Source organism: Vulpes lagopus, chromosome 2 (assembly GCF_018345385.1).
Source record: "Vulpes lagopus strain Blue_001 chromosome 2, ASM1834538v1, whole genome shotgun sequence".
Lineage (NCBI taxonomy): Eukaryota > Metazoa > Chordata > Mammalia > Carnivora > Canidae > Vulpes > Vulpes lagopus.
Window position 1 is genome coordinate 97,368,191 of NC_054825.1, and position 22,735 is coordinate 97,390,925.

General features: G+C 49.5%; 1 protein-coding gene across 1 annotated transcript in view; it reads right to left on the reverse strand.

Moving 5' to 3' along the window:
- Positions 1-5,145: 5,145 nt before the first annotated feature.
- Positions 5,146-22,735, reverse strand: part of ZC3H12D (zinc finger CCCH-type containing 12D) — a 28,566-nt gene continuing 10,976 nt past the window's right edge. The window contains exons 3-7 of the mRNA XM_041732431.1: positions 15,623-15,762; positions 11,128-11,362; positions 9,085-9,191; positions 7,648-7,784; positions 5,146-7,586 (exon numbers count right to left, since the gene is read on the reverse strand). Coding sequence (XP_041588365.1) covers positions 7,098-7,586; positions 7,648-7,784; positions 9,085-9,191; positions 11,128-11,362; positions 15,623-15,762 — 1,108 coding nt within the window. The 3' untranslated portion in view covers positions 5,146-7,097. The remainder of the gene's footprint in view (positions 7,587-7,647; positions 7,785-9,084; positions 9,192-11,127; positions 11,363-15,622; positions 15,763-22,735) is intronic.

Here is a 22,735-nt window from a genome sequence, read left to right on the forward strand (position 1 = left end):
ATAATAAATAAAAAAAAGAATATGTATTTTTAACAAAAGAGAAGTATGATGCATTCTGTTTTACAATCTACTTTTATTCTTCATAATCTATGCTCAGCATTTTCTCTTTTTTTGTTTTCTTTTTCTTTTTTTTCCTTTTTTTTCTCTTTTTTTTTTTGAACTTCAGTTAATCTTACTGAGATAAATGGTATTCTTAGAAGTCTACCTTTGTCATAGAACATAAAGGTAAACATCTCTGATTTATTTATTCATTTTAAGTTTTTATTTAAATTCTAATTAGTTAACATATATGATAAAATTGGTTTTAGATGTAGAATTTAGTGACTCATCTCTTACATATAACACCCAGTACACATCATAACAAGTGCCCTCCTTAATGCCCATCACCCATCTAGCCCATCCCGCACCCACCTCCCTCTGGCAATCCTCCCTTTGTTCTCTGTTAAGAGTCTCTTATGGTTTGTTTCCTCCCCTTCTCTTTTTTCCCCCTTCCCATATGTTCATCTATTTTTTTTTCTTAAATTCCACATATGAGTGAAATCATTTGGTTTATTGTCTTTCTCTGACTGACTTTTCTCACGTAACAATACATTCTAGCTCCAACCATGTCATTATAAATAGCAAGATTTCATTCTTTTTGATGGCTGAGTGATTATATCTATATCTATATCTATATCTATATCTATATCTATATCTATATATATTAGGCATCAGCCCCATGCTATCCAGACTCCAGCCTGTGAGGATTATATATACATATATATATGAAATCCCCACATTCCAGGTGCTGGAATGGCCTGGGCAACTTTTTGAGATATATATATATATCTCACATCTTCTTTATCCATTTATCAGTTGATGGGCATTTGGGCTCTTTCCATTCCATTGTTTGGCTATTGTTGATAATGCTGCTATAAACATCAGGGTGCTTCAAATCTGTATTTTTGTATCCTTTGGATATATACCTAGTAGTGCAATTTGCTGGATCATAGAGTAGTTCTATGTTTACTTTTTGAGGATCCTCCATACTGTCTTCCAGAATGGCTGCACCAGTGTGCATTCCCACCAACAGTGTGAGATGGTTCCCCTTGCTCTGCATCCTGGCCAACACCTGTTGTTTCCTGTGTTGTTAATTTTAACCACTCTGATAGGTGTAAGGTGGTATCTCATCATGATTTTGATTTGCATTCCTGATGATGAATTGATATATGCTCAACATTTTCTATGTCATTAGCATCCTCTGACAATATCATTTTATGGCTTGTAGTATTCCATTAAATGGATGTACCATGCTTCATTTAACTCATTTTTTTCCTCTCAAGGCTTTCAATCAATAAATATTTCTCTGTTGCCTACCACAGGCAAATGATCATGGTACTATTTTCCAAAGATGCCTACCATGTAGACGCACAGGAGGATTGCATTTTCCTATCCTGTGCAGTTAGGTGTTGCCATGCCATATCTGCTTGGAAGCTTTAAGAATCAGCACACAGTTGAAAATGTTCTCTTCTTCAGCCCATTTGGAAGCCGGAGACAGATCCTCCTTCAGCCTGGGTCTCTGTGTGCACAGCCCCAGGTAACCTACGGTGGACATGGAGTACAATACAGCACAACTCTGCTCCTAGCTATTGGGATTCGGCACTGTTTGGTTTCAGTAACATAACCTCACTGGTCCTGACTGACTGGACTTCAAGGCTGATGGAAAGACAAGGTTAAAGACATAGTCCCAACCCTCCGAATGTGCATGGTCTTAAGTGCAAGCCTAAAAACAAGGAAAGAGTTTAAAAAATGAGCAACAAATAGCCATTCAGAGCAAAAACATTGCAAGGGTGCCTTGGAGCAATTGGAAATGTTCAGCCCCAGAAAGTATAGCAGTGTGGAATCTGAGAAGGATGGTTCACAGGTGCTGGAATGGCCTGGGCAAACTTTGTGGAAGGAGGGGGAAGAGAAGGGCTTTGAAGCCTGGGGACATCTGAGGGCACTAATGGGGGCAGGACATCACAGAGGAAGGGAGAGGAAAGGAGTTACATACAATCAGGTGAAACATGGAACCCAAAGGACCACTAAGTAGGTGATTCTGTATGAAGAAGGGGCTTTGAGAAAATGAGAGCTAAAGACAGTCTCAGAGAAAGGAAAAGGGGCCAGATTGGGAAAAAAATCACTGGTGCAAAGAGAAGGACTTCATCTCTATCCTGTGCTTCTGATCCTTCCTTTGGGGGAAAGATGCCTCTGTAAACTACCTCATCAAGAATGGCATTGGTGAGACTGATCTTTGGAGGCTTAACATGGCTTGTTCTAGTCACGTAAACACTATTTTCAGGAGTAAGTTTGACTTCAGATAAAGTCAAAACTATGATGATTTGCTAACCCTATTTGAGTAATCGCTCCCCAAAGCTACAGGTGTGAACCACATTTTTAACCTTGTCAACCAAGCAGTGTCAGCCAGTCAGTGTCTGTCAGTCAGTGTCAGTAATTCAGTGTCAGTGTGTCAGTCACTCAATGTCTGTCAATCAGTGTCAGTCAGTGTCACCCAGTGTTAGTCAGTCAGCCAGTGTCTGTCAGTGTCAGTGAGTCAGCCAGTCACTGTCAGTCAGCCTAGTCAGTATGAATGGCATCCACCTGGTTTCTGAGCACTGTACCCATTTGCCTTTCTGCTTATTTATCCAGCATATTTCCTGTTCCTGGGCATTGGGATAGGTGCGTCATTCCTCCATAAGGACAGAAAGGGGGGATCCCTGGGTGGCGCAGCGGTTTGGCGCCTGCCTTTGGCCCAGGGCGCAATCCTGGAGACCTGGGATCGAATCCCACATTGGGCTCCCGGTGCATGGAGCCTGCTTCTCCCTCTGCCTGTGTCTCTGCCTCTCTCTCTCTCTGTGTGTGTGACTATCATAAATAAAAATAAAAAATATATATATTTTTTAAAAATATGAAGGACAGAAAGGAGACATTGTTTCCCCAGGAACTCAGAGCAAAGTAATTACAAGCTGGGTCAGGCCATCAGCCCCTCATTTTCAGCTCAGCTGCCAGCAGCTGAGGTGAGGTGCTCTGATTCTGAGAGCTTCCTGAGTTCGAGAGGGCATCAGTTCAGAAGTGAGTCAAAGAGAACAAGATCACCTTTTGACTCTGAAGAGCCACTTCCTCCTCTGCAGGGGTTTTGGCAGTTTCCCACCTAAGTGCTCATCTGGCCGCAATCCAGGCCTGGCAAGATGAACCCAATGATAGCTCAGACTCTGTAGCAGCAGGCTCTCCAACTTCCAACCACAGAGAGCTGTGTTGTGAATGGGCAGATGCATGGTTTCTCCTGACTGAAAAAGAGAATAAACACAGCAGCTCCTTTCTCAGGCAGGACCAGAGCTGAAGGTGGAGGAGGGTGGGGCCATCCTAACCCCTGGCCCAGTGTCCAGACTTGAATATTGTTGCGGGCATTCATTTTGTCTGCCTGGACACAGGCCCCACTTCTTACTTCTGAGGGAACTGCTTGGCATCCCCTTAAACCTCCCAACGCCCACCAACCATATGGGTTTCGGCAGAAGCTGACAATCCCAGTATGTGCCCTCATCGGAGCCAAAGGGCGGGGGAGGGGGCATGAGACTCAGCTGCACCCAATGTAACACCTCAGTGATTGGTCCAGGGGCAGGCGCATGACCCAAACCAGGCCAACTGATTCTTCCTCGGATTTCTCTGCGGCCAAAAGTCCTTTAGCTGGAAGGATATGTACCCAAGTCTGCCAACAGAGTGGCTCTCACTGTGTAGAGAAAACCTCAAGAGGAGAGAATAACCCCAACGTGCAGAAGAGAATGGAAAAGAGTCCTGACAGAGAGTCCAAGCCCCTAATTCCAGCCAACGCCACAGCTGCTTCCACCTCAGGCCTCCTGCCATTTGGTTTGTGAGCCATGCTTGTAACTGGAGAGCCTTGCTTAATACAAACCAGGATACTCGCTGCCCAGTTAGGCCTACCCCTACTGACCTCTTGTCCTCATTTGGACATAGCTGGTCCAGGATGTGGTTTGCTCAAGACCCTTGACTTCTCCTCTCGAGCCCCTTGCAGCAGAGGTGGGCAGAGGAAGTCAAGGAAGGCCCACTGGGCCCTCAGGGGGTTGCAGTGGTCAGGCCCTGCGGGAGAGGCCCGCGGGACCAGCACCTGCCTGGGACACATGTGGCCTTTCTATAAAGCGTGTTCGTCTGATTTTGGGCTCTGACACTCTGGTATGGAAAATGTTCTCTTGCTTGCCTTCTTGGTAACTCCACACAGGGCAACATCATGGGCAGTAGGCAGCCCCATCGGGCATCCCCACTTAGAAGGAGCCCAGGCTTCGTTGCATTCTGTGATATCAACTGTCTTGAAATTCTTGAGCACTTTTGAAGGAAGAGCCCTGCATTTTAATTTTGCACAGGGCCCCACGAGTTAGGTAGCTGGTCCTGGCTCTATGCATTCCCTCAGGGTGGGATTTGGGATTTCAAGTAGTTGTTCCAGCAACCAGAGCCTCCTCCCCCATCATCATTCCTTTATGTCCCTTTGCCTCCCCCCAGCCATGCTCTCTCCCCACAGGGACTGTTCACCCAGACACAAGGAGCTGAACCTGTGCTGGGGGGTAGTTGGCTTTGTTTCCCACGTGAGTTCTAGGTAAAATCCAGGGGGCTGGGATTCGTCTTATCTGGAACAATGCTGACGTGAGTGGCTTCTCTTGCTCCTACGCCCCCGCCTTTTCTGCAGTTCTGCCTCAAACTGCCTTCGCAAGGCTTCTGGGAAAACTCCACCAGCAAACACACGGTACAGAACCTGGCTTCTCAGATTTGAGCAATCGAGGATTCTGCTGCAGGTTTACACAAGAAGAATGGCTTTAATGAGATTGCTTTGTGGTTCTGTAATGAGGATTTCAAAAGTCTAGCAAACAGACAAGCAGCCTGTGTCCTTGGGAACAGACTGCTGAACATCTAGCAAAGGCATGTCCTCGCCTTGGGCCTCCCCGCCTCCCCTGGCAAAGGTGGATTCCGGCCTCCTCACTCCCAAGAGAGGAATAACACTACATAAAGCCCCCACAGGACCAGTCGTCACACCCTCAATATTTACTGTGAAAAGCTGACTTAAGGGGAGAAGCCGACATGGGAGAAGATGATACACAATTAGGTAACAGAGAGCCCAGGTGTGATCAAAGTGATTTATTTTTGGATCATGGTAACAGTTACGAAACCAGGAACATTTCATTCACCTGTCCATCCATGTTTTGTGTCATAAAGACATACCGAGACTTTGGAAAAAATTCCAAAGGGGATTACACTGAAATGCGCTGTCTCTTCACTTGTTTTTTGTGCTTGTCTCCATCACAGTGAACCAAATAAAATAGCTTTACAGCTTACTACAACTCAAACTTGTCCTGAAAGGAAGCAGTTTAAACATTTCCAACTGTACATCGGCAGTGCGACGATTCCACATCAGGAGACAGATCAGAGAGACCAAAGCAGCTCTAAATAAAACTAGTCTCACCAAAAGAAAAGAAAACAAAAACAAAAACAAAAACAGAAACACCATGAGGGAAGTCCAGATTATCTAGAAAGAGTGGGTCCTCTTCAGGACTGATGTCCCAAAATAATACGATACAACCGTGGGTGCAATGTCTTCTTTGAGAAAAAAGAGGTGAAGAACAGATCTGGCTGAAGCAGCTAAGGAGCTGGTTTAAAAAAGATGAAAGGGGTCACAAGGAGACACAACGTCCCCACATCTCCACTGGCAGCAGTTACGGTGAATTAGAGGGCTGGGAGCGGGCTGTCCCAGGGCTGCACCCTGGTCTGTGCCACAATGCACAGTGACACAGAGAATTCCCCTTTGCACTCACCAGCCTGCAGGAAGCCTTTGGGGGTTGGGAGCTGGTTTCCCACTGGGAGGTGCCTCACACTCTCCCCGATGGCAGCCACCAAAGGCCATGATGAACAAAGGAGCCAAGACCTACACACAGCTGGACTTGTAACCCTGAGGAAATGGTGGATGCCTGCTAGGGACGCCAGGGCCCCCTGAGGACGGAGGGTCCACACTCTGGAAGCACAGTCTCATTTCCTGCCAGCTGCAAATGGCTGGGTCCCTCCTCCCCAAAGCTGAAAGCAGGAGCTGGATGGAAGAAACAGCAGGGGTGGAAGGGAGCAATAAAGCTCCTCGACTGAGGCTCCCCCCAGCTCTTCAGGGACCCACCTTGAGGCTTCTGGGTACAACTCCTGACTGTGCCTTCACTGGGCCTTGGCTCACGTGTGAGGTATGGCTTAGAAAGCGCAGCCCGCAGAGGACCTGTGCTGGGGAATGCCCTGATGGACGGCTGAAAAACATGGGATGCTTAGCCTGAGTCAAGAAGTGTGTGTGTGTGTGTGTGTGTGTGTGTGTGTGTGTGTGTGTGTGTAGGGGTGAAGACCCCAGGGACAACGGGCCCCTGCCCCACCTCCACAGACCAGCACCACCACACAATTTCAGAGTGACAAGCGGAGCCCACACATCAAGGCTGGGATTCTAGGTTTCCCTCCTGGGGTAAGAAACAGCTCCTATGAAAACCTCCCGATGCCAAAACCTCCATCAGGCAACTCACTACATAGTTCAAATGTGATTTGATGCAATGAAATTGAAGGCCATTTGCCAGGATTTTTCAAACGTTTGCCCGTGACCCGCATTCAGTCTGCATGGCTGGCCAGGGCACACGGGGCACACGCGGAGCTAGCACGCAGGAGTCTCACACTTCGCTTGGTGGCGTGGGGTGGGCTCCGGGATCTCCTCTGCCACTCTTTCTGGCGTGACCCATTACACTGATCTTGCGACCCACTCGTGGATCCCAGGTGCAGCTTGACAAAACAGCCATGGACTGCTCTGGACAAACCCTTGGGCTGTCAGGGGCCGAGGGGTCTTGCAGACAGAAGGGACCACTCCGTCCATGGAAGGGGCCGGCCTTACTCTGCAGGACCTGGAGCTGCAGGGGCAAGCCCCGCAGTGTCCGCGAGGGTCATCAGGTGCCACCGCCCCCGACCGTCTTTAAGAAAAGGGGGTGCGCAGAGCAGGGGCTGTGCCCCAGGGTGCAGGCAGGCGCGGCTGCGACATCCCTGGCGGTGGCAAGGACGAGCTCTCAGGACTTCCCCGCCGGCGCCCCCGACCTCTGGAATTTCTGGATGAGCAGGATGAGCCTGGCGACGTCGGAGAGCGCGGGGAACAGGGCCATGACGCCGTCCACCTGCTGCGGCGGGAAGATGCCGCACAGCGCCCTGCGCGCCCGCGCGCGCGCCTCCCCCGCGCCCGGGGCTGCGGCCGGGGACCCCGCGGGCCCCGCGAAGGCGCCGTCGCCCCAGCCGCCCTCCGCCCAGGCCCAGCGGCCCGCGACCCGGCCGGCCTCCGGCGGGAGGGCGCGCGCCTCGGCGGCCCGCGGGCGCGGGGGCGGCAGGTCGGCGTGCGCGGCCCCGGGGCAGCGCCCCCCGAGCGGCCGGGGCGCGGGGCCGGCGTCCGCAGGGGGCGCCGCGCCGAGCCCCGGGGCGCCGCCGAGCGCGAGCCGCGAGAAGCGGCCTCCGAGCGCCGCGGCGTCGGGCGCGGGCCGCGGGGGGGGCGGGCTGCGCGCGCCCGGCTCGGCCGCAGCGCCCCGGGGCCCGGCCCCGCCCCGCCCCGCCCGCCGCGCGCGCGCCCCGCCGCCGCCCCGCCTCGCCGCCCGCGCCCCGCCCCGCCCGCGTCTGCGCGCGCAGCTCGTCGGCCACCGCCAGGGGCGCCGCGCGCGGCCTCTCGGGGTGGAAGAACTTGCACTTGACGCCGTAGGTGCACTTCTTGCCTGGAAGGGGCGGGGGGGGGGGACAGGGGTGAGACCTCGGGCGGGAGGGGCGCGACGGGGGCGCGACGCGGTGGGGAGAGGCGCGGCCCGCGCCTGCCGTGCTGCGGGCCCCACCCCGCGAGCTGCTTCAGGCCGGTGGACGGGCGGTGTGGGGGCTCGGAAACAGACCGTGACCTTCGGCCCCGCTTCCCCAGGGCCGCCCTGCAGGATGGACCGGGCGCAGGTGCTCAGGGCACGGGACCGCACCTCCGGTTCTGCCTCAGTTTCCACCATTGGCCTCATCCCTCCTGCTGACCATTGCCCTCTCCCTACAGACTGCCCTAACAGAGGGGATCAAGTAATTTACCGCCCAGACCTGGACGCTTCTGAGAGTGAATGGGAGCAAGATGCGCCAACCTGAATGTGCGTGTGTGGCCGCCTTAATGCTAGTAAGAAGTGACTCCGAATATCACCTAAGGTTCTTAGGGACGCCTGGGTGGCTCCAGGCGCGGTGGTCGAGCATATGCCTTCGGGTGAGGGCGTGACCCCGGCGGGGGGCACCGAGTTCCCCAGCGGGCTCCCTGCAAGGAGCCTGCTTCTCCCCCAGCATATGTCTCTGCTTTTCTCTGTCTCGTGAATAAATAAATAAAATCTGCATAAAACTTCTAGAGCAGCCCGGGTGGCTCAGCGGTTTAGCACCACTTTCAGCCCAGGGTGTGATCTTGGAGACCCGGGATCGAGTCCCACATGGGGTTCCCTGCATGGAGCCTGCTTCTCTCTCTGCCTCTGTGTGTGTGTGTCTCTCATGAATAAATAAATAAAATCTTTAAAAACAAAATAAATTAGCTTCTATGGACACAGGAAAGAAGGCCTGGGGATGTTAAACAAATGACCCTGCTAAATCAAGTTAGTAGAAGAGCTGGCTAGGAGTGCTCTGGGATAAAGTCCTTCATTCTTGATGGATAGCACGGACCAAAGTCCATGAAGGTATGGGGCGGGATGGTGGGGCAGGACTCGGACTCAAGGTGCCAAAGTGCCAGGTGACGGGACTGAGCTGGGAGACCACACAGCCTCCAGGCTTCCCGAGTACAGCTCTGCCCTGTGTGTGACCCCTGCATGTGGCCCTCACAGAGGCTCCCATGCGACAGTTCATCCTTACGATAACCCTGTCGGCAAGTGCTGGCCAGAGAGGGGAAATTAGCTCTCCAGGGTCACACAGCTAGTTAGGACTGGAGCCCAAGGCCAGCACTTCCGACTCTGCCTCGAGTGCCGCCCCGACCTGAGACCTGGACAGGGATCACGAGGCAGGGGTGCTACCCACCGTAGGGGCAGTGCTGCCAGGAGGGCTCTGGGGGCTTTGGCGTCCTGCTCAGGAAGTTGCTCAGGGTGGGTCCCCGGCGGCCCAAGGGGTCATCAGGAGGCATGAACCTGTAAACAAGCACAGGGGGCGATTGCAGGAAGCTCACCACCGGCACCCGCGGGCAGCACCCGGCGTGGCCTGGGCCTGGGCTCCCGTGCCGGCTCTTTCTCCCACCCAGGGGCTGTGTAGCGTTTGCAGCAGTACAAGCCTTCCTTCTCGCTGAGCCCACGAGGGCCGAGCAGGGATCTCCGGAGAGCAGCCGAGGCCTCTGGGAGTTTCTCCAGCAGGGCCAGAATCACCTAGCTCAGCAAAGTGCAGGGTCCGGGCTTCGCACAAGTCCTGTTTGATCAGACACTCAGGCGGTTCAGGAATCTGCATTTTTAACAACTTTCCAGGTGATTTTTATCCACTAAAACTGAAACATAATTGCTCTAGGGCTCCCCCGGGACGCGTTCCCTTGGGACGCCTGGGTGGCTCAGTGGTTGACCATCTGCCTTTGGCTCAGGGTGTGATCCTGAGGTTCCAGGATCGAGTCCCACATGGGGCTCCCCATGGGGAGCCTGCTTCTCCCTCTGCCTGTATCTCTGCCTCTCTCTCTGTGTGTCTCTCATGAATAAATAAATAAAATCTTTTAAAATAAATAAATAAAAATAAAAAATAAACTGCTTGCCCTCTGTTCTCAACATCAGGTCTGAGACTTCCACAGGGCTACAGACAACCCTAGGCCTGTGGGCTCCCCTACTCAGATTCCATTTCTCCTGTGTTGCCCCGCAGCCCTGGATATGTACAGGTGGGAGATAAACATTAATTGAGCTTGAAATGCCAGCCAGTGAGCCAGTGAAGAAGCAGATCCCAGGTGTGGCGGGCACACGGAGCCTGAGTAGAGGCCCAGCACCTCCTCTTCAAACCCAGGGGGCTCTGGGGTTGGTCTCAGCTTCTGGGGCTGCCGGACCCCCGCCCAGTTCTTGAATACCACCTGCCCCCACTCTGCCCCTTCTGTCTCCCCAGCTTTAAGTCTCACCAGGAAAGGGAACGCATCCTGGGCGTGCCCACAGCTCAGAGGGGAAAACATGCCTTGGAAGGAATATTTCCCTCCTTTAGTGTCATCGTTTTTTTTCACATGAATACTTTTGTTCCCAGGAGGGACTTCTAGGCCATACAGAGGTTCCATGAGAGGAGTTGTAGATCCTAAATAGGGGGCCTGATTTTAATGGGTTGGTGTCCCTCTGAGAGTCAAGTGTCACACTGAGTCTCACGGTGCAGACCATGTAGAGGAGGCCAGCCCAGCGCTGGGCAATCCCCAGTCCCGGGCAGCCTCTGTGGCTCAGATCCCAGCTACACAGCCAGCTTCTTGGAGTTGGGCCCTGACCAAGAATCTGGGGAGCTGCCCACTGCGGTTATTAGAGGTTCCCAAAGGCTTCACCTCCTGCTCTCTGCCGGGCCTTGGCCACGGCGAGCTGGGCCAAGAGGGCCCTATGGACATGCCCGGGGCACCAGGGCAGGCGTCCTCACCCACAGGCAGGCAGGCTCTGCCTTCTGGCAGCCAGGGGACCTTCTGGCAGGCCCTTAGCAGAGGCCAGTGCGTCAAAAGGACTTGGCTGGGGCCCCGGGCTGTGTCCAGACCAAAGGCAGCCATGATCTATCAGACTTCAGTGAAGAGCTTCTGGAACCCAGAATTGCCAGATTTCTCTGGGCCTGGGCTGGATAGAGGGAACTGCTGGCCTTGATTATGTGGAAATGACCATAGGGGTTCCTGGGAGGTAGCTGCTTGCAAGCATCTGCCATGGGGTTTAGGAAGGTGATATAGGGGCAACCATGTCCTGGCATGGCCTGAAAGTAACTGCTACCTCTTATGGGGTACAATTCCCCCTAGCCTTTGGTGTCCTTTGCTTTGGCGTGGTGTGCCTATGACTGCAAGCCCCACTGGGCATACACTGGTTGGGGTGGCTTTTTCTGCCAGTCACCCCAGCCCCCTGCGCCAGGACCCCACATGCCACCACATACCGATCATTGACGAAGGAGAACATGAGCAGCCTCTGCTCAATGAACCACTTCCACTCGGGGTTCTCGCTCTGAAGGTCACGGTAATTGTCGTTGGAGACGATGACACCGTCCTGCTCGTAGGCCACCTTCACAATGTAGCGGTCATCGTAGCAGACCACCCGCTTGCCATTGACCTTGCGGGACGGGGTGTAGACGAGCACCGCCTGCCTCTCCAGCTCCTCCAGCACGTGCTGCTCTGGGGGGCACAGGGCAGGCAGGACACAGAATGTAGCGGCTTTAGGGGCAGGACCCCCACCCCTAAAGCCATTCTCAACGTTACCGAGCCCGGTCGGCAGCTCAGGGAGCCTCTCCAAGCCAACTCCCTCCTCCCCATCCATGGCCCAGCCTGGCAGGTGAGGAGCTCAGAGGTCTTGAGAGGAATTTGCCAGCAGCCTGAGGTCAAGAGGACTCTTGGCTTCTGTCCCGCCCAAGTCATGACAAGGGTCCTGAGAAGGGTCCTTAACAAGAGGAGTCACTTTAGAAGGCAGAGGGAGGCCATAGCTTCTATCCTTTCTCTAGTTACATGCCATAACACCCCTACCACAGGAGACCCAGAAGAGTCCTTCTGGAGAAAGACATTCACATTTAACTGGAATCCTGGCAATGCCTTAGAAGTTACTAGGAGACTTGCATCCACCTAGAAGGCTTCTGCTTGGGCCCATAGCTCAGAGCCACTGTTCTTCCTGCCCATGGTACTGAGACGCCTTCAGGATAGAGCATACCATAACAGCTCTGAGGAACACAAGAATGTAACCAGAAGAGTCTGGTATTAAGAATCTATAAGCTGGGTTCTGGTCTCAGCTGGTACCTCATCCCTCTCTGAGCATCAGATTTTGCATTTACTATAAAATGAGGATAGTAACTCCTCTTTCACATCCTCAGGGTCTATGAGGAGACTGGATGAGCTCGTGTGGGTGACAGCTCTTATGCAGCCTGGCAAGGAGGTGAAAATGTATCAGGTGCCACAAGGTCTCTTAGAGGAACTAAAATCCACATCCCTGGAAAGTCCACTCTCTGACCTTAGTTTTGCCTTTGGAGGCATGCAAAAAAAAAAAAAAAAATCCCTTCTACAGGTAACAGTTACTCAGAACATGGAAGAGCATTAGCATATTCTTCACAAATTGTTTCTTCCTTCAAATCTACATCCTTTCCTATGTGACATGGTGTCCAGACTTCGACAAAGTACATAATGCATACAGGGCACAAAGGGTACATTTTAAAGCCACCTATGCAGAGAAATAGGGTGTGGCCACACTTCTGGAGTCCTCATTGTCCCCCCACTTTGCTGCTCCCCTCAACCTAAGCCCAATTTTTAGAACTTTGTGTTTATAATTCCCTTCCTTCCATTTTTAAAAATGCCTATGTATGCATCCCCCAAAAGGACTATTTTTTTCTGTGCTTTGCTATTTATTTTCAGGTTTCACTTGGATGTCTTTACACGTTGACATATGTACAAGTAAGAGAAACAACCGTCAAGTGTTGAATTCTGGGGGCGCCTGGGTGGCTCAGTCGGTTAAGCTGTTAAGTGTCTGCCTTTGGCTCTGGTCATGACCTCAGGGTCCTGGGATCAAGCCCTGCACTGGGCTCTCTGCTCAGCAGCGAGTCTGCTTCTCCCTCTCCCTCTGCCTGCCGCTCCCCCTACTTGTGCACTTGCTCTCTCTCAAATAAATAAATAAAATATTTTTTAAAAAGGTGTTGAATTCTGCTTCTGAGAAAGACCACAAGATTATAGTCTTAAAACTATAATGAGCAGGGTCCAATATGGTAACATTCTGCATATCATTATGACCTCTCTCTACAGTAGATATTTCTTATGCCATCTAACATTTGAGAGTTTACAAACCATTATCCATTAAGAGCAAAAATTGTTTTTTTATTCTTTCATGCCCTCTTCCTTTTTTTTTTTTTTTTTAAGATCTTATTTTATTTCAGAGACAGAGAGCAAGCAGGAGTGGGGGTGGGGCCAGCGGGAGAAGTAGACTCCCTTCCGCTGAGCAGGGAGACCCGGTGGGGCTGGATCCCAGGACCCGGGATCACCACCAGAGCCTCAGGCAGACACCCAACCACTGAGCCACCGAGGCACCCCTCATGCCTTATTTCTTTACTAGTCTTCTCAAGTGTTGTTTCCTATAAAAATTGATCTAAAAGGTTAGGCTAATCAAAGTATTACAATTTTTTTATTTTTTTTGTTTTAGTTTTTTAACTTTATGTGGTTATTTATTGCAATTTTTTATTTAAAAAATTTTTTTAATTTAGATTCCAGTCCTTGATGTCCATATTTTTAATGTGATTAGGACCCTCTAGACTTTACTCAAATTGAATTATATGTACGTATTCTTGTTCATGTGCTTTCTTCCTTTAACGTTTTCTTGGGGAGGTTTGGCCACGTCCATATGTTCACTGCTGTCAGTTCTGCGTCTAAGTCTCTGGGGACATAAGTACAAGGATGGTTCTAGGGAGTACCCCCAAGAGTGATATTGCTGAGCCATAGGGCAAGGCACTTCCCAAGACAATGCTGAATTGTTTTCCAAAGTGGGTATATCAAGTTACTACCCAACACAGCAGTTTAGAAGATTTTGTCAATGCTTGGCATTTCCAGGTTTCTGAATTTTTGCCAATCTAGTGGGTGTACAGTGGCCTCTTATTGTGGTTTTATTTTGCATTTCTTTGGATACTAATGAGATTGAGCATCTTTTCTTACGTTTATTGGCCATTTATGTTTTCTCTTCTGTGAAAGGCCTATTCATGCTTTAGTTCATCTTTCTGTTGCTCCTTTGTCTTTGTCTTATTAATTTGGAGAAGCTGTCTATCGATTCTGGACAGTACATCCTTCATCAGGAATGTGTGATGGATAGCCTCTCCCAGTTCAAGGCTTGTCTTTTCATTTTTTTGCTTCTGTGGTATCCACTAATGAACAGAGCTTTTATTTTAATGCAGTCAAATTTATGAATCTTTCCCCTGAAGCTCTGCACTTGCTATGACTTGTTTAAAAACTCCTTCCCTACCCCAGAGTGATTTTCTCTAGCCTCTACCTATACTGTATTTAAAGATTACACAACTATCAGAGAGCCACCATTCTCCATGTTCAGACAGTAAAGAATAATTTGGGGTAACCAGTTCATGGTGGAGAACTGAGCACACGCATTTATCCCCACCTCTTTCTCACAATTCCATTGAAGTGGCAGTGAAGAGATACAAAATGGGGAGGGGGCCCATTATCATGGTATAATGAGCCACAGAAAAGCAGCAAACACAGAATAATAGCAATGAAACCAGGAGAGCAGCAAACCCAGGAAACCTTACTGACCCCGCAGTAGGTAGGGAGCCACACCCCAGAATGCGTATAGAAGGCTGAAGCAGAGGGGGTACCATTCTCCCTGCAGAGACCCAGAGCGTTCAGGCCCGTGGAGAGGGAGTGGGGTGTGGGCAGAAGTCAGGGTGAGGGCTGCTCGTGGGGCAGGTGCATCCACCCTTTCCCTACCCTTATCATTATCGGGAAAGTGAGATATAACTAGGAAGGAGGAGGTTCCCATGTGGCCTTTGGCCATCTAGAGTAAAACCATCATTGCTGTGGCATTGCAATGCGCGTAGGTAGGGCTGCCCAGCGGCCTGCCTGCTCCATGACCAAGCAAAATCTGCCAGTCAACACTGATGGTCAGCCCTGCCACTCCAGGAAAGATCCACATGCCAGGAGAGAAAACGCAAGGAAGTCACACAGATATGTATCTGACCAACCTGACTCTTTATTTGCAAATAAAAACTGGCAACCAAACAATCACTGGACTTGAGAAAACTTAACAGCACACACATACAGAGAGAGAGGTAGAGAGAACTGGCCCCAGAAAAAATAAAGAGGATTCACAGAACTCACAGAACTTCTTAAAGTCTGCATTAGTATAGAAATAGGCAACAGATACTTCATCCCTAAGATAAGAGTATAATTTTATTCAAAAAAGAAAGGCAGAGAATCTGAAACAGAAGAAGCAGTAATTGGTAACCATTAAAAACACCACTAAAAACTTTTGGTTAAAAGGCTGAAAGAAGGGGGTGCCTGGGTGGGTCAGTCAGTTAAGCATCTGCCTCTGGCTCAGGTCATGATCCCAGGACCCTGGGAGTGAGCCCCAGGTCCAGCTCCTTGCTCAGTAGGGGGTCTGCTTCTCCCTCTTCCTCTGCATACAATTATTTTGGGGACTTAGTCATTCACACTAAAAGACAAAATAATTTGTTTATTCATCTATTTGACAACTATGTATGGAGTATCTACTATATGCCAAATATTATGCCAGGTGCCAGCACTATGGCAGTGACTATCTATAGTTGGTGCTTTCATACAGTCCTGTGAGAAAGACAGACATTATTACACAAATAGCTCAGTAGATACTTGACTGTAATTGTCAGGAGAACTACCAAGGAAAGGTGTATAGTACTGCTTGAGCATATGCCTCCTCCATCGTACCTCTAATAGGGGTGTCGGATCTTGGTGGGTCTTTCCTCCAGGATGGAACAAAAACCTTGATGTAGGTGTGTCCTCTGTCCCTGAACCAGTCCACAGCCAGCTGGATTCCCCGGCAAGAGAAGACTTCTTTGTTTCCATGGCTTCAATGGGAAAACAGAGAAATTTGTAGAGTCACAGAGAGAATTCCTGAAGAGTGATTTCCCCTGGGAATATCCTGAATCACAGTCTTATAATCAAAGGGAATCAGGAAAATCTGCATTTTAAAAATAGTTCATTCCTTGAAAAAAAAATGTATCCTTTAACTGGCACCATAAAGCTATTGATCATATACGTATAAAGAGGGTCTTGGGTTCCAAGGATTAATAAACCAGAACCCCTTTTCACCTGAAGCTAATAAGGACCAAGATAAGATGGAGGAGAGTAGTCATCTTCAGCCTAAGAGAGGGATGTAAATGTGTTATGAGGCTCCCCAAGTCCAAGTAAGGAGGTCAATGTGCCCCACAAATTCTACTGAAGTGTTGATGGAGGTAGGAAAAAGAGAGCAGTGTGAGAGGAGGCCCAAAACCAGGTAAGGCCTTGCATGCCTTCTTGAAGACTTTTCTTTTCCTAAGAGGAATGAGAAGTCATAGAAGGATTTGAAGACTAGGGGTCTATGTGATGTGATGTGATGTGATATGATCCAGTGTATGTTTCCAAAAGCTCAATCTGGCAGCACAGAGGGATGATGGGAAGGGAGCAAGGTCCCAATTAAGAAACTGTCACAGTCATCAAAGCAAAACTGGATGGTGACTTGGACCTCCTGGGTGGTGGTGGGTAAGGGAGAAGGGTAGATGAACCGGAGAGGTACTCAGAAGGGAAAATCTCCAGAATGTGGTGACAGATGAGATACAGGGTGATAGAGAAGAAGGCACTGAGGAAGCTTCCAGATCTCTGGCTCTTGTAGCTAGTGGGCTTTTTATTGACATGGGGATTTCTGGAGGAGGACAGTGTTTGGAGGAAAGACCGCAAGTTTTGTCATGGATACACACTGAGTTGGAGGAGCCTCTGTGCCCTCTAGGAGGAAACACTAAGTACACAGCTTGGGTCTCAAAGAGAGTTCTGGGTGATCAGTGTAGGGCATCTGTGCTGACACAACAGCTGGAGCCACAGTGGAGAGAGAATTGCCTGACACCCTGGAGGGAGAGCGAGAGGCCTGGAGGATGCATCTGACGGCACTCTGGAACTCAATAGCTGGTCATGGAGAGGGTAGGACAATCTCATAGAAGACACAGAAAAGGTCTATGGGACCACTAGGAAGTAAACCCCGAAGAGCACTGCATCGTGCAAGCCACAGGAAGGAAGCAGCCAGGGGTTGCTCAGAGGGATCCTTGAAGTCTGAAAACATCCCTCAGGCTGATCCGTGGCGGGTGAGGTTTGTAAGAGAAAAATGGAAGGCTTTGGAAACATTAATCAATAGTACTGAAAGTCAGGCTTTGTGGAGATACATGAGAACTCTGAATTGCTTCGGCTCCAGTGAGGAACCAGGCCTTGTGTCCTACACTGGTAGTGTCTTCCAGTTTAGAGAAAATAGCCCTCTGGCCATTGAGGCCACGCTGGGAAGCTTATATGCAAACAGTAAGGAGAAAAAATATCAGAGTCTGTGGTGAAGGGAAGAGGAAGTGGACAGCAAGTCCCTCTGCCCCAGAGGAAGGTGAAAAAAGGAAGGTGATAGAGGGAGAAAGAAGAGGTCTTTCACAGGGTCCTAACCCCCTCATCCCCCACCTGCTCTACCCCCTGAGCCAAGGGAGGTGTAGAAACATCAGGATGGCCGTGAAGAGGAGGCCAAAGGCTTGTCTCCCAGCACAGCCTAGGCAGGTCACAAGTCTCTGGGAGAAATCTTGGTTTTAGCAAGTGCAGCATCCTACAGGACTTCAGCGCTGCCTTAGGGGGACGCGACAGACTGGTGAGCTGGAAGCAACACACCTGGATCCCTTGCCACCAGACCTGGTGGACTGACAAGGCCTGGGGATGGACAAATAGGCCCCTGTGAGGGGGAGAGCAGAACTTTAAGCCAGTATGGCATCCCAAAAGGCTAAAGGGGACCAATGACCCTTCAACATTGACCATTCTGGAAGCCAGACCAGGCCAGACCAGCCACTCTGTAGCAGAGCCCAGTGAGGGTCCCAGACCCCCCTCTCCCAGCCAATGTCAGGTCCCAAAGCCCCCAGATGCCATTTGGGAGAAGAGTAGGGGAGGGAGAGGAAACATGAACCCCAAGTCATCCAGAAGGTAGAAGACACTGAAATATCACAAACTGGTAAGTTTAGGTTTGCCCCTCTCTACTACCTAAACAAGTAAGGAAGAGATTGTATCTATCCTAGAAAAGAAGGTCTAATTTCTGTGCACATTGAAGCAGGAATGTGAACTACTGATGACACCTCACCCCCACCCCACCCCCAAACACCCCTGTCAGCTGCAATGAAGTCCATCAGTTCTCAAGTAAACATATCACTACCACAATTCTTTTAAAATGATTTCTTGAGTGCTCTCTTTTTGGGGACTTCCTATCTGCTTCTGTGACTACACACCTTTGACAGGTATGTGGTTGGAGGAGGCACGTTCAGTGATGAGGATGAACCAAATCCCTCTGAAGAGGCAAAGGTTAGCAGAGCAATGCGTTCTGGTGATGATGGTCAGGACCCCAGCCTGCCGTGGCCCTGGCTGGGGTCATGTGGAGGGGAAGGGTTTGATAGTTCAGGAGTTCAGGAAGAGAAAACCTAAGGAAAGCTACTACCGTCGGCTTCATGCAGCAAATATCGGTCCCATGGCCTCTCTGACACAAGACTCCAAGATGGCAGACCCTTAGCCAAGAGTTTCAAAACAGTGATGAATACCATTAAGTTCAGGAGAAGATGGAACAAGCATAGATTTGCCCATAGCCTTTCTCCCTCCCTAAGAAGTGTTCTCCCTTCCAGCTTTGACTCTAGGCAAGGGAAGTCAGGAGCTGACCCCTAGAATCACTAAGCTGGTGTCTCTGGAATGGAGGGTTTTCATTCAGGTCTATAGTTTTGCAGGACTGGATTCCCACACACCTCCACCTCGACCTCTCCTCCGAACCTTCAGGTCTCTTTTAAGATGTGAAGATTATTATTGTTCAATCCTTGCCACATTTCTTTTTACCAACCTCAAAACCCCATTATGGGTGCCCTATTCCTGACCACAGAAAGCCCTGGGCCATAGCAGGATTGAAGCCACAAGCAGGGACCACTTTCTCACCACATGGGGGTCTCTCTCTACAAGCCTGCAGAGCTCCTTGTCAGGTAAGAAAGCACCCATGGCCACCCTCGGACCCCACTGCTCGGCACACAGATGGAAATGCAGAAGCACCTGGTCATTTGTGCATCCCTCCACTCACTCAACATCGATTTATAAACATCTTCAATGAGGATCTGTGCTAGGTTCTTAGAGACCTGTGAACAAGATAGACCTCATTCCTGCTTCTTGGAGCTCATTTTTAATATTCGTAGAGTGTCCTGTGTACCAGGCCACTTTGCACTTTGCATTTCAATCATTACAGTGAGCCCCCGAGGAAGTGACCTTCATACCATGGCACCCTTGAGGAAACTAAAGCAAAGAAATGTGCCCATTCTCTAACCTAGTGGCAGATCTCAGAGCCTGGTCTCTTGGGTTGCAAACTCCTCCTCCCTCCATCTCTTATTCCATTTATTCCTGCCTCTCCCAGTCTCTGTCCCTGAGATCAAGACAGCATTTCCTTTGGAGCATAAGTCACCTACTGTTACAAGGTTTGAGTTTGGAGAGGGACCTTAGCGCTTATTAACATCACTGTGAACCAGTTCATCAGACTGCAAGCTGAGAGCCAGGCCCTAGGAAATGGAGACAGATGAGGTAGGTTTTGAATGAAGGGAGGGTGGTAAGGGGAAGTGGGCTGGTGGCTGAGGCAAACTCTGTCAGGACAATTAGGCCTGGGGCAGCCACAGTTTGCACAGCCATGGACTATTCCCCAGGAGGTCCTACAGAAGTTAGACACTCACAGCACAGTCTCCTGAAGCGCAAAGAGGTGGCTGTGGGGTGGGAGGAAAGGAAAAGAGAAGTGGTGGTGCCTTCAGAGTATGAGATGGAAAGACGCACCACTCTTTCCACTCTGTTTCTTATCTGGGGTTAAATTGTACATACTCAGAACCTGAGGTTTATAGCCCTTTCACCAAAAGATCTCTCCCCAGCTCAGGTCAGGGGGGAAGAGAATCCTTCATCTTATAGAAGGATAAACAGGTGCAGACCTAGGTAGGAGCCCAAAGCCGGCATCAGTCAAAGTCAACTCAGGAGCTCAGAAGCAGGATTGACCCCCCAGTCCAGGAGCACATCCTCTACTAGTGACCCACTGACAGGAGGCTGATAAATCTCCCCTTGCAGACCTGAGCTCTCGTCACTGAAGATTTGTGACTCCAGAATAAGCCAGATTCTGCTGAGGTTTCTAAGAGTTTAAAAATGTAAATGACAACTCAAACAAAAAGCCCTGTGTGCCCTAAAATGAGGGCACATTTAAATGAAACCCTTGTCCGGGGCAGCAAGAGGATGTGAAATTATCAGGTGGTTTCTCCCCCACGCTGAAGTCTTTCAACTCACACTTTTCCTAAACTTGCCTACAGAATGTACAACCCAGCAGGCACTTGAAAGTTTGCCAGACAAGCAAAGCTGGTGGTAGTTGGCATGTGAGAATCGGGGCTCCCCCCAACACCGTGATGCAGCTCTTAACACATCTTCCGTGAAAGTCACCGTCTTGTTCAAGCCCGCTGGACACTGTCCTTAGGGACAAGTGCAAAGTACCTGAGTGCTGAGCTCAAACCTCCTGTCTCACGTACATCCACATGTGCGTGCTTGCATGAACACACCACACCCTGCGAAGTCAGGGACTGTGCTTGGAATCAGTGTATATGCTGCTGGTCCACCAGAGCCACCTTTCAATGCACATGTGACAGCCTCAGCAGGCTGACAGCAGCAGGAGAGGCATCCTGGGCATTGATCCTACAGAGAGCACTTGGCCCCTGGTTGGGGAGTGGGGGGTCGCAGCACGTCCTGTCTGCAACAGGCAAGTCGTGGCTCATCCTGCTTGGGAAGGCTCTGGTCCACACTGGCAGCCTCTGGCCCCAGAATAAAAATTCATGGGGTCAGTCTCCTACCCTGGACAGTTTCGAAGGCTGGACCGGGGAAAGCTAAAGATGCATGGTGCTGGAGCAAGTGCAGGGCTGTGGAAAGAGCTCTGAAAGCAGAGCTGGCACTTTCTGCTCTGTGACCTTGGGCAACTTACCTACTCTCTCTGAACCTCTGCAGAAGAAGAGAAATTCTTTTATAAGAAAAGTGCATTGATTCGTTTCATGCATGCATAAAATAATCACCTTGAATCCTAGAATGTCACAGATGAAAAAGCCATGTAAGATTATTATTGTTATTATTTAGCCCAACCTCTTCACTGCATAAACAGGGCTCAAAAATATCAGGGGGGGGGTACATCTGGATGGCTCAGTGGTTGAGCGTCTGCCTTTAGCTCAGTGCATGATCCCGGAGTCCTGGGATCAAGTCCTGCATCGGGCTTCCCACAGGGAGCCTGCTTCTTCCTCTGCCTATGTCTCTGCCTCTCTCTCTGTGTCTCTCATGAATTAAATTTATAAATAAATAAATAAATAAATAAGTCAGTCAGTCAGGTGACTCACTCAGGTCACACAGCTGAAAGGCTAGGTCTGTACAGTCCAATATATAGGCACTTACCACATGTGGCTATTTACATTTACATTTAAATTAATTCAAAGAAATAAAATTTAAAATTCAGCTCCTTGGTCACAATAGCCACATTCCAAGTGCTTAGCAACCCCATGTGTCAAGTGACCATCGTAATGGACAGTGCAGGTATAGAACTTTCCATCCTTAACGGGAGTTTTATTGGGCAGCTCTCGGCTAGAGGTCAGGTTTCAGATCTTTAGACTCCTAAAGGCTCCTTGAGGCAGCAAGGACATGTGTTCCAATCTGACTTTTTGGTCCTTCCCCACTTCCATGATATAACATCAATGCACAGAAATCAGTTGCATTTCTATACACTAACAATGAGATAGAAGAGAGATAAATTAAGGAATTGATTCCATTTACAATTGCATCCAAAACCATAAGATACCTAGGAATAAACCTAACCAAAGAGGCAAAGTTTCTATACTTAGAAAACTATAGAACACTCATGAAAGAAATTGAGGAAGACACAAAGAAATGGAAAAATGTTCCATGCTCATGGATTAGAAGAACAAATATTGTTAAAATTGTCTATGCTACCTAGAGCAAGATACCCATTCATTGCAATCTCTATCAAAATACCATCAACTTATTTCATAAAGTTGGAACAAATAATCCTAAAATTTGTATGGAACCAGAAAAGACCCCAAATAGCCACAGGAATGTTGAAAGAGAAAACCAAAACTGGTGGCATCACAATTCTGGACTCCAAGCTCTATTATAAAGCTGTAATTTTCAAGACAGTACTGGCACAGAGGCAGACACATAACAATGGAACAGAGTAGAGAACCCAGAAACGGACCCTCAACTCTGTGGTCAACTAATCTTCAACAAAGCAGAAAAGAAGATATAATGGAAAAAGAGAGTCTCTTCAACAATTGGTGTTGAGAAAATTAGCCACATGCAGAAGAATGAAACTGGACCATACCTTCACACCATACACAAAAACAGACTCATAATGGATGAAAGACTCAAATGTTAAATAGAAATCCATCAAAACCCTAGAGGAGAACGCAGGAAGCAACTTTTGTGACCTCAGCCGCAGTAACTTCTTACTAGATGTGTTCCCAAAGGCAAGAGATGAACTATTAAGACTCCATCAGATAAAAAGCTTTTGCATAGCAAAGGAAACAGTCGACAAAACCAAAGACAATGGACAGAATGGGAGTAGGTGTTTGCTAATGACATATCAGATAAAGGGCGAGTATACAAAATCTAGGAAAACAGTGTGGAGGTTCCTCAAAAAGTTGAAAATAGAGCTACCCTATGACCCAGCAATTGCACTACTAAGTATTTACCCCAAAGATACAAATGTAGTGATCTGAAGGGGCACCTGCA